Source organism: Leucoraja erinacea, chromosome 9 (assembly GCF_028641065.1).
Source record: "Leucoraja erinacea ecotype New England chromosome 9, Leri_hhj_1, whole genome shotgun sequence".
NCBI classification, from domain to species: domain Eukaryota; kingdom Metazoa; phylum Chordata; class Chondrichthyes; order Rajiformes; family Rajidae; genus Leucoraja; species Leucoraja erinaceus.
The window spans coordinates 65,811,210-65,823,941 of NC_073385.1; the positions used below are offsets into that span (position 1 = coordinate 65,811,210).

At 42.7% G+C, this 12,732-nt stretch overlaps 1 protein-coding gene across 4 annotated transcripts in view; it reads right to left on the reverse strand.

The window, feature by feature from the left end:
• ino80 (INO80 complex ATPase subunit) overlaps positions 1-12,732 on the reverse strand; it is a 170,710-nt gene that overhangs the window by 125,184 nt on the left and 32,794 nt on the right. For 2 of the 4 annotated variants that reach the window (XM_055641071.1, XM_055641070.1), the window contains exons 3-4: positions 5,701-5,876; positions 2,048-2,115 (exon numbers count right to left, since the gene is read on the reverse strand). In XM_055641071.1, the coding sequence (XP_055497046.1) occupies positions 2,048-2,115; positions 5,701-5,876 (244 nt within the window). Of the gene's footprint in view, positions 1-2,047; positions 2,119-5,700; positions 5,877-12,732 lie in introns of all 4 variants that reach the window. The other 2 variants (XM_055641069.1, XM_055641068.1) reach the window with 1 other exon arrangement.

Sequence of the window (12,732 nt, forward strand, 5' to 3'; positions counted from 1 at the left end):
AAAAGAGTGACATTGGAATGCAGATCTTCATATCCTTAAAAAGATAACAATAGACAATAGGTGCAGGAGTAGGCCATTCGGCCCTTCGAGCCAGCACCGCCATTCAAAGTGATCATGGCTGATCATCCCCAATCAGAACCCTGTTCCTGCCTTCTCCCCATATCCCCTAACTCTGCTATCTTTAAGAGCCCTATCTAGCCCTCCCTTGAAAGTATCCAGAGAACCAGCCTCCAGCACCCTCTGAGGCAGCTCTCTGTGTGAAAAAGCATTTCCTCATCTGCATTCTAAATGGCTTACTGCTTATTTTTTAAACAGTGGCCCCTGGTCTGGACTCCCCCAACATCAGTAACTAGTTTCCTGCCTCCAGCGTGTCCAAACCCTTAATAATCTTACATGTTTCAATAAGATTCCCTCTCATCCTTCTAAACTCCAGAGTATACAAGCCCAGACGCTCCATTCTCTCAGCGTATGACAGTCCCGCCATCCCGGGAATTAACCTTGTAAAACTTCGCTGCACTCCCTCAATAGCAATAATGTCCTCCCTCAATAGCAATAATGTCCTTCCTCAAATTAGGGGACCAAAACTGTACATGGTACTCCAGGTGTGGTCTCTCTAAGGCTCTATACTACTGCAGAAGGACCTCTTTGCTCCTATACTCAACTCCTCTTGTTATGAAGGCCAACATGCCATTCACTTTCTTCACTGCCTGCTGTACCTGCATGCTTACTTTCATTGACTGATGAACAAGGACCCCCCCCCAGATCCTCATGTACTTCCCCTTTTCCCAACTTGACACCATTTAGATAATAACCTGCCTTCCTGTTTTTGCCACCAAAGTGGATAACCTCCAATTTATCCACATTAAACTGCACCTGCCATGCATCTGCCCACTCACCCAGCCTGTCCAAGTCACCCTGCATTCTCATAGCATCCTCCTCACAGTTCACACTGCCACCCAGCTTTGTGTCAATTGCAAATTTCCTAATGTTACTTTGAATCCCTTCATCTAAATCATTGATGTATATTGTAAATAACTAGTCCTAGCAACGAGCCTTGCGGTACCCCACTAGTCACTGCTTGCCATTCTGAAAGGGACCCGTTAATCCCCACTCTGTGTTAACAGGATTAAGTTCATAAACAGGTTAAGAAGGCATTCATTTCTGACCCGAGAATTGAATGTACTAAACCACACTGTTTATGCTAGAATTATACAACATAATTTGGTTACCACATTATTGGAAACATACTCACACATTCAAGGCAATTAAAATATCGGTAATTTAATAAATTTTGAGGAAAAGGCCAGAATGCACAGAGCAGGTTACATCACTCAGTCATGAATGGTTACCGACTAGGTACGAAATAATTGCGGCATTAAATGGTGAAGAGGACAACTCCCTCATCTTTACAAATTACACTTCTGCTGCAAAATAAAGCTCAGTTTAATTCCTTTCAACTGTTTCACTTCCTCAAAAAACTGGGAGGGTCAGGCTGGATTTTCCTCTCTTCTCATTAGCTACACTTGATTACACAACAGAGACTGAAAATACACTCTACCACTAAGCAACGGCTTGTTTACGGCAATATACTGTTACATTTCAACTGATGTTAACATCCCAAGGCCATCAATTGTTACAATACAATTAAACTACATTCAAGTATTTGCATGGACTTCTAACAAATAATAATACATTTTATTTTCGGGCGCCTTTCAAAGTCTCAAGGACACCTTACAAAAATTAACAGAAGAGAAAAAAACATATAGTCGGAGTAAAATAAATAATAAGGACATCACCAGTACACAAATTAAAGACAGAAATCGTTCCAAAGACAAAAAAATCAAAAAACACAATTGTTCAAGTTACCCCCACTGCCCACTGATTTTTGTTCACACGGCCAGCATATCAGGGACAGAACACAACCATCAGTAACAATTGAATGGACACATTGCGCTGGCCACTCACTATAATTTGGACGTTCAGTAACTCTGTGCACCTTCAAAGAAATTAGAAAAGAATCAAACTACAGGTTCAGTTACTTCCTCACCTTCAGCCATTTTCTGCTTTTCTTCAATTTGCTGAAATTGTATAAACTTCCCTTCTCAACTTTGAGTTCTGCTGAATATAAAACATTGTGGAGAATTGTTAGTCATTGGCACCACTCAATACTGAGGTAAATCAGTTCATCAGAAGTATAACGAATATTGCTCTAAATGGTTTATTCTTAGGCAAATCTTTAAGGGTCAGGATAACTCATTTCCACCATTTCCGACGGGTCGAAGACATCTGGGCCAGAATTCTTTGTAAATGGACTGACCATTGCACACCAGTTGCAGTGTTGATATGTGCACGGTCTTGGTCCAATGCCAAGTTCAAAATGGTGAGAAACCTAGCTCTGTTGTACACACTTTAGCACACGTGTAGATATACACGCACATATATGTAAACATTCTCCCTCGGACATACACACACAAACGCCTGCACCATCTTCCTCAGCACTTTCTCCACCATCCTGTTCTAGAAACATTCTCTCTCTGCTTCAGGTTTTCCATCCATTTGCATTCATCCTTACCTTCTCAATTACCAAACTCTTCCCCAAACCCACCTCCCCATCACTCTTACACTTTACAAGATTAATTCCCGGGGTGGCGGGACTGTCATATGCTGAGCGAATGGAGCAGCTCGGCTTGTACACTCTGGAGTTTAGAAGGATGAGAGGATATCTCATTGAAACGTAAGATTGTTAAGGGTTTGGACGTGCTAGAGGCAGGAAACATGTTCCCGATGTTGGGGGAGTCCAGAACCAGGGGCCACCGTTTAAAAATAAGGAGTAAGCCATTTAGAACACAGACGAGGAAACACTTTTTCTCACAGAGAGTGGCGAGTCTGTGGAATTCTCTGCCTCAGAGGGCAATGGAGGCAGATTCTCTGGATGCTTTCAAGAGCTGGATAGGGCTCTTAAAAATAGTGGAGTCAGGGGATTTGGGGAGAAGGAGGAACGGGGTACTGATTGGGGATGATCAGCCATGATCACATTGAATGGCGATGCTGGCTCGAAGGGCCAAATAGCCTACTCCTGCACCTGTTGTCACTCCAGCAATCAGGAGCTAACTGACTGGCGCCTGTTGATAAGACACCCCAGTCCTCCCAAGTCACCCCCATCCACCTGCTACAGGAATAGCTCCCCTACTTTCAGTCACTATCCAGTTCCACTTCCCCCATCCATCCAGATTCCACCCTTCATCCACACCCCACAACCTGCTCTTCCCACAACTCCCCAGAAACCAGCAAAAAATAGAATCTTCAAATGCCCACTATTAACAGATTGTGGTTTCCCAGTGAAGAGCACAGCATAGGAACAGGTTCATTAGTGCACATGATGGCAATTTAAAATAATCTGATCTGCCTGTTCGATATTCCTCCATACCCTGCATGTTTATGTACCTGTCTACCTCTTAAATGTCACTATTGGACATTAGACAATAAGCCATTATGAGACTGAGAAACAGGAATAAAACTGTTAGAGGCATCAGCCAAACCTTAGGCTTACTGTTTGGAACATCATTGAGAAGAAAGAGAGCACTGGTGAGTTTACTAATCTCAAAGGGACTGGGAGGCCAAGGAAGACTTCCACAGCTGATGACAGAATAATTCTCTCTCTAATAGAGTAATTGCATGCAAAGGATATGCAACAAAATACTAAACATGTCTACTTTCATTTACATGACTTTGCTGTATCCCAAACATCATGGTGCCCTGAAATGGGGGGACTATGTATAAACACTGCTATAATTTCTACATGGTGAAACCAAAATATATAAAAATGGCCTTTATTAAAATCTGACAAAGTGCACTTCAACCACATGTGATTTTTTTCTACTACAAATCTCAAATTGTGGAGTGCAGAGGCAAATAAATAAATAAATGATAGGTCTTTGTCTCAAATATTTCTGGAAGGCACTGTATGTGCTACCACTAGCTCCCCTGGCAGCACATTCTAGTCACTTAGTACTGGTAAAAATAGCACAATTTGTATAAGTTCTGCAAATATTTCCCCTCTCACCTTAAAGCTCTACCCTTTAATATTTGACATTTCCATCCGAGAAAAATACTTCAACCATTTACTCCATCTCAATTTTTATGCTTCTATAAGGTCACCCCTCAACCTCCAATCTTCCAGAACAATCATTGGAAACAATATAACAAAGAAGCCATTCTACTGTTAACTCTCCTCCAATTATAAGCCTAAGTAGAAGGTGATTTCACGAAAGGTCACTGGATCATAGATCCTCACCCACGTGACCGCAAAATGTAACTGGGGTACAAACGTCACTTCCAGTACATGTTATTGATGCTGATAACGCGTACTTTCACACCCGTTAAAAACCGCGAAAACGGTTAGTTTTTGAGCTGTAAATAACTGTGCCAGTCGGGGTGACCGCGAGGCACAGCTATCTTACTTTAGAGTCCAGAAGATAAAGAAAAACAAAGGTAAAGACAAGAGAGCGCTGAAGGGAAAATAACAGCGGAAGTTGTTGGCCGTGCAGATATAAAGATCGAAAATATCGTGAATTATCGCGTTTGCTCACTGCATTTCATCAAAACTAAGGCATTATTGATGTTTTGATGAAATGCAGTGAGCAAATGCGATAAAATCCCGATATTTTCGATCTTTATATCTGCACGGCCAACAACTTCCGCTGTTGTTTTCCCTTCAGCACTCTCTTGTCTTTACCTTCGTTTTTCTTTATCTTCTGGACTCTAAAGTAAGATAGCTGTGCCTCGCGGTCACCCCGACTGGCACAGTTATTTACAGCTCAAAAACTAACCGTTTTCGCGGTTTTTAACGGGTGTGAAAGTACGCGTTATCAGCATCAATAACATGTACTGGAAGTGACATTTGTACCCCAGTTAAATTTTGCAATCACGTGGGTGAGGATCTATGATCCAGTGACCTTTCGTGAAATCACCCTATAACCAAACACCCAGGTCAATTCAGGATGACAATACAGAGTAACATTCAGTGATGGAATTATCTAATTCTTTTAGATAACGAAGTCTGAACAAGATGGTTATTCATTTGTGACTCCATTAAAAAGCAGCACAGAAAATCACTAAATTGTGGGGACAAAAATCACACGCACAGTTGCTCCATTTTTTTTCTATCTTATATGATCTTAAGGATCTTATAGAAACTTACAAACTTGGGGAAGTCCAGAACAAGCTGGTCACAGTTTAAGGATAAGGGGGAAATCTTTTAGGATCGAGATGAGAAAAACATTTTTCACACAGAGAGTGGAGAATCTCTGGAATTCTCTGCCACAGAGGGTAGTTGAGGCCAGTCATTGGCTATATTTAAGAGGGAGTTAGATGTGGCCCTTGTGGCTAACGGGATCAGGGGGTATGGAGAGAAGGCAGGTACGGGATACTGAGTTGGATGATAAGCCATGATCATATTGAATGGCGGTGCAGGCTCGAAGGGCCGAATGGCCTACTCCTGCACCTATTTTCTATGTTTCTATTAGAGAATGGCCACTCAAATACCGAAAGATTTATAAAATGTGTACATAAAGTACACACACATCACACTGTCATTCCTTGAACAGTTTTGTTTCAGGCTCCTTCTTTTGTTTCTAGATTTCTACCTCATCCTATGGGATTTTGTATCAGTGGGAGCTCGAAACTCCTTTAGAGTCTCACCTGGATGAAAGGCACCATTGAGGGAGGGTGGAACTGTCAGGGTTCTGCTGTGTCCTACGTCGTCCGGCTGTTCTTCCACATCCTCATCAAGAGGTTCCTTCTTAATGTGGATCAGGTTTCCGCAACCGGCCTTAGAGTGCGAGGTAGCCTCCTCAAGCCCATCATCACTCTCGTCACTAGAGGTATAAAAGAATCAACAATATTGAAACAGAGTTTGATGAATTATGCTAATTTAAAACAATAACACATTTAAACAGTAATATTAAAGTAAACAAATATAGGTCTCCGGTGTACTGAGCTACCAGCAAGCAGTCATCAAGAAACCTATTGCCAGCAAGTTAAATAAATCCAAGCAATCCTCTACTGGACCCAGAACACTGATGCAATTGTAAAGCAGGCACATCAGCAACTCTACTTCCTGAGAAGATTACAGAGATTTGGCATGTCGAAGAGGATTCCCCTAAACTTCTACATGTGCATGGTAGAGAGCATTCTGACTGGTTGCATCGTGGCCTGGTTCGACAACTTGAACGTGCAGGAGCGAAAAAGAATACAAAAAGTTGTGACCACTGCCCAGTCCATCACCGGTTTTGACCTCCCCACCGTCGAAGGGATCTATCGTAGTCGCAGCCTCAAAAAGGCAACCAAAATCATCAAAGACCCACACCATCCTGGCCACACTTATCTCACCACTGCCATCAGGAAGAAGGTACAGGAGCCGGAAGACTGTAACATCCAGGTTTAGGAACAGCTTCTTCCACACAGCCATCAGGCTATTATACAGAACGAATAAGCTATGAGCTCTGAACTGCAAAAGACTATATTATTATTTGTTATTTGCACTATATTTGTTATTTATTGAACTTTTCCCCCCCCCCCCCCCCCCCCCCGTATATACAATTTTTACATATTCACATCTTCTGTTGTGCTGCAGTAAGTAAGAATTTCATTGTCCCATCCGGATCATATGACAATAAAACACTCTGGACTCTGGTTGGTACTCAGCTGCAAACACCAAGCCCTGTGAAATAGCTATTCCTTATATTGCATTTTGCTGAATTAGTTCACTATAGAACAGTATATGATGCAGATACAGCCCAAATCACAGCTCGTTCAGTGCGGCTCTTAAGAAACTATGGCGAGGAGGTTTCGTCAGAGAAGCGAGTACAAGTTTTTGCCATAAGCCTTTGATCCAAGTACTGGCACACCAAATATATCATCACTGAAAGACTGGAAAGATGTCCACGAATGCTGGGCCAATCACTGCCTAATCTGGTCCACTGAAGTCCTTGAGGAACCTGCTAAGAAAGCTCTTCAGCCAGCGCCTCACAGACAAACAATGAATGACCCCCCGCAGGATCTGCAAAATATCTACCATTTGATTTACCCCAAAGCCCACCATAATTAGTACCCATGGAGAGTCTCTACCAGAAATTGCCCAAGACCTCTGATGATAGCGACCGTGAGATCCACAAGGTAATTAATCACACATAAGATGATCTTATACTCGAAACACCACCATGTCACAAGGAAACAAAAATCTACCTGGCTCCTAAAAGGCAACAAAAACTGCTACAGGACAGTAGGTGGGAAGTGCAGTAATATAAAACCAGTGGCTCTTTTGAGAGTTGTGTGCACGATGTACTGGCACCTCTTTTAGAGGCTAGACAATGAAATTGTCAGAATTTTGATTTTTAGGCTCCTTATTTTTAAATTAGCAGTTTTATTTCAAAAAGATTACTTAAATTAAAAGTAACTTTCAAATCAGGATGTCAGGTCCATAATCAGTTTATAGACGGTCATAGCAACAGGTGACATAATCATTTGACACACAGCAGCTGATAGTGTCGCTTGCACTGTTATTTCACAGCCTCTGACTATCAACGTCATTGTTTCATTTTCCAGTAACATCACGTTTTCTTTAGTTTAAAGATACAAGGATGTAAACAGACCGTTCAGCCCATTTAGTCCACTCCGACCAGCGCTCGCCCATACACTAGTTCTTTCCTACATAGCAGAGACAATTCACGGATGCCAATTAATCTACAAAACTGCACAACTTTGGAATGCAGGAGGAAACCAGAGAACTCCAAGAAAACACACACTGTCACAGGGAGAACATAAAACTCCATGCAGACAGCCTCCTTAGTCAGGATGGAACCCGGTCTCTGGCGCTGTGAAGCAACTCTACCACCACGCCACAGTGCCACCCTTGATGTCATTTATTCGAGTCAATTTATTGAATTTGAATTTGTTGATTGTCACACAATCAGGACAGGAGAGGGGAGTATATTGATGAGGAAAAAAGGTTGATAAATGTAGCTTAATTGTTAACTGATATGCACATTGGTGCCATTTTGACTACAGAAAACGATATGTCGATAACTAACTAATAATTAGTGCGTTTGGACTATTCACTTCTGGCAAGATCGTGTATGGCATAAACACTGACCCAATTAAGGCCCAAGAAAGGATCTTATCGATGATTGCAAAAGTAGTGGGGATAGTGAGAAGAGTAAGATTTAAGAGGGACCTCATGGGCAACTCTTTTACACCCAGGGCGGCCCATATTTGAACGACCTGCCAGAGGAAAGTATAAAAGAGGATACAATTATGACTTTGTATGGATACTTGGATATGAAGGGTTTAGAGAGATATACAAGGTAAATACAGATAAATGAGACTTGCCTTCGTCCACATGAACAAGGCGGGCAGAAGGCTCTATATAGCTCTCTGACTTATAAAAGCTTGACTAGACCATTGCACAGTTGAAGAACAAATACAGTAGATCAGAATGGACAAATCGCATTATTAATTAGGGCATCAACTCGTACGTTTATCACCCTCCTCTATTATGCCAAAGATTTCACAGGCCCCACATTTGTCACTATCATCAAGGAAACAAATGCGATCACAAAGAGATTATCCAGTGGGCAAAATCCCAGCTGGGATCCTTCTCTACTACAGCCTCAGTGCCCCAACAGATTAATACAATGGAGATTCTGTCCAACAACAGATACCACAAATATTGTGTAGATAACAATAAACTAATCTGAATAACTTTATGCTTCTGAGACATGGAAAGGCAGCTCAACGCATTGAACCACCCAAAAACCTCTCAATTCATTGGCAAGACAGCTAAACCAACATTAACACTGCTCTGCCAGAACATTCTAGGCTCTGATCATGCTCAATTGCCACCCGTGGGTGGTCCTCACCATCTGCAAGCTTGATGCCACACACACTAAACGAGCCAAAACAAGGAGTTTCTACGAGACAGAAAGGAAATGTTGACGGACATTCTCAGCCTCAAACGCAAGTGATTCCTTGACCCCATGAATGGAGAAGCATCCAGAAAGGGATGTATAAAATGGGAGGACAGAGGGGCCAAGGAGAATCGGCAGAGAGAGCATGAGAGTTTATGAATCAACCATTTCAGACTGCAGCTCGTGTTGCATGATGCTAATTGCAAAATTAATGCCCCACACATAAACAACTTAACACGTCACAAATACAGTGGGTCTAATACCTACTAATGAGTAGCTCTCAGACTCCACGGGCTGCCAATGGAATTAATATTTTGGGAAACTCAGTCACTGCATTCAGACGACACAATGCAGATCCGGTGTCAATGTAAGGTCCCTGCATTGCAGAGAGTACAGGCTGTGTTCACTGTTCATGAAATGTATTTGAATTGTTATGATTTAAGTGAAAGCGCGATATAAATCTTATGACATGGATTTAATCATATTGTGAGCAACACAGGGCCCCACAGGGGATGGTCCTCTCTCCCTTCCTGTTTACCATCTACACCTTAGACTTCAGATATAACTCAGACTCCTGCCACCTGCAGAGGTTTTCAGATGACTCTGCAATTGTGGGCTGCATCAGTGAGGGGAGGGAAGCTGACTACAGAGGTGTAGTCAGCGACTTTGTGGAGTGGTGTGGGCCAAATTATCTGCAGCTCAACATCGACAAGACTAAGGAGTTAGTGGTGGACTTTAGGAGGAGAGGAACGCCCCTGTCTCGTCTCCATCAATGGTGTGGATGTGCAGTTTACCAAGGAGTACAAATACCTGGGAGTGTACCTGGATAGTAAACTGGACTGGTCCAGGAACCTTGAGGCCGTGTACAAGGATGGACAGGGCCGGCTGTAATTTCTGAGAAGGCTCCGCTCCTTCAACATCTGCAGTGAGATGCTGCAGATGTTCTACCAATGCCATGTAGCCAGTGCCATCTTCTTCGCTGCCGTGTGCTGGGGCAACAGGGCAAAGGCCGCGGACAGGAAGGCTGGCTCCATCCTGGGAGCGGAGTTGGATTCATGGGAGGTGGTCTTGGAGGGGAGGATGCTCCTCAAAAATGCAGAACAATACAGCTCACCCCCCTCCATAACACACTGGTCAACCTGAGGAGCACCTTCAGCAACAGACTGGTTTAACTGCAGCACAGAACGCCACAGGAGATCCTTCCTCTCTGTGGCTATCAAACTGCACAACTCCTCCCCCTTCTGTCGTGGGGTAGACTGAGACTGACTCCCTTCCTCCCCACTCCCCCCTCCTCAATCTTTGCACATCCCAAAAGCCTTTCCACATCACTTTAATTTCATGTTTCATGTATTTTGTGTTTTTTATGACAGTTGGCAAATTAATTTCCCTCCTGGAATAAATAAAGTTCTATCATATCGTATCGTATGAAACACTTGCATGGAAAAATAAGTTTAATTCATGAGATGATGATTTGGTATTCACCGTCAAATGATGGCAAATTACTCTGCCTTATAGAACATAGAACAGTACAGCACAGGACCAGGTCCTTCGGCCCACAATGTGTGCTAAACATGAAGTTAAGATAAACCAATCTCCACTGCCTGTCCATATCCCTCCATTCTATGCTTATCCATGTGCTTATGTAAAAGCCTCTTAAATGCCACTGTCATATCTGCCTTCACTCCACCACCCCCGACAGTGTGCGCCATATACCCACCACGCTGTGCAAAATAAACAACCTGTCGCTTATGTGCAAAGCAGCAACCGTTTGCTACCAAGTTGGCACCTTGAATCATCACTCTGGAATGAAATCACAACAGGTGGGCGGCATGCTGGTGTAGCAGTTAGCTGACAGCTCCAGAGACCCAGGTTCAATTGTGAGCTGTGTACAGCTTGCACGTTTCCTGTGACCTGGTTTTCACCATGATCTCCAGGTTCCTCCTAGGTCCCCAGTTCATAAGGTCATAAGTGATAGCAGCAGAATTGGGCTATTCGGCCCATCAAGACCTCTGCCATTCAATGGCTGATCTATCTCTCCCCCCCCCCGACCCCATTCTCCTGCCATTTCCCCATAACCCCGGAGACTAATCAAGAATCTATCTATACGTCTTAAAAAATATCCATTGACTAGGCCTCCAGTCTTCTGTGTCAGATTCACCACCCTCTGACTGAAGAAATTCCTCCTCATCTCCTTCCTAATGGAACATCCTTTAATTCTGAGTCTATGACCTCCAGTCCCAGATTATCCCACTAGTGGAAATATTACTCCATTGTATACTAAGTGGCAAAACAACAAACAAGCTCATTGTCATGAGAATAAACTGCAGGGATACAAGTTTAAAAAAAAAAGTTTAACACAAGATGCAAAACAACCCGATGAAATCTGCCATGTTCAGCCTTGCTCATAACAAATCCACACAAGATTAGCTACAAATAGCAATATTTGGGATTTAACGCTGAAGCTGCAAAAAGCATTCCAAACGGCGAAAAGAATCAACCCACAATATTAACAAAGAATGCAGTTGACAATATACAGTGCCCTCCATAATGTTTGGGACAAAGACCCATCCTTTATTTATTTGTCTCTGCACTCCACAATTTGAGATTTTTAATAGAGAAAAAAAAATCACATGTGGTTAAAGTGCACATTGTCAGATTTTAATAAAGGCCATTTTTACACATTTTGGTTTCACCATGTAGAAATTACAGCAGTGTTTATACATAGTCCTCCCATTTCAGGGCGCCATAATGTTAGGGACACAGCAATGTCATGAAAATGAAAGTAGTCATGTTTAGTATTTTGTTGCATATCCTCGGCATACAATGACTGCTTGAAGTCTGCGATTCATGGACATCACCAGTTGCTGGGTGTCTTCTCTGGTGATGCTCTGCCAGGCCTGTATTGCAGCCATCTTTAGCATATGCCTGTTTTGGGGGCTATGACTCTTCAGTTTTCTCTTCAGCATATAAAAGGCATGCTCAATTGGGTTTAGATCGGATGATTGACTTGGCCACTCAAGAATTAACAATTGTTTAGCTTTGAAAAACTCCTTTGTTGCTTTAGCAGTATGTTTGGGATCATTGTCTTGCTGTAGAATGAACCGCCGGCCATTGAGTTTTGAGGCATTTGTTTGAACTTGAGCAGATAGGATGTGTCTATACACTTCAGAATTCATTATGCTACTACCATCAGCAGTTGTGTCATTGATGAAGATAGGTGAGCCAGTACCTTCAGCAGCCATACATGCCCAGGCCCATAACACCCCCACCACCGTGTTTCACAGATGAGGTGATATGCTTTGGATCTTGGGCAGTTCCTTCTCTCTTCCATACTTTTGTTCTTGCCATTACTCTGATATACATTAATTTTTGTCTCATCTGTCCACAAGACCTTTTTTTCCCTAGAACTTTCAAGTACTCTTGGCAAACTTTAACCCAGCCATCCTATGTTTGTGGCCAACCAGTGGTTTGCATCTTGCAGTGTAACATCTGTATTTCTGTTCATGAAGGCTTCTGCGGACATTGGCCATTCACAAATCCATATGTGACTCCTGAAGAGTGTTTGGGAATTTTTCTTTATTTCAGTGGGAATTCTTCTGTCATCAGCTGTGGAGGTCATCTTTGGCCTGCCGGTCTCTTTGCGATTAGTAAGCTCCCCAGTGCTCTCTTTCTTCTTAATGATGTTCCAAACAGTTGATTATTAGCCAAACATTAGAGGGCACTGAATCTCTCCTTATACTCTTTAATGAAACAGGTGCGGCATGAA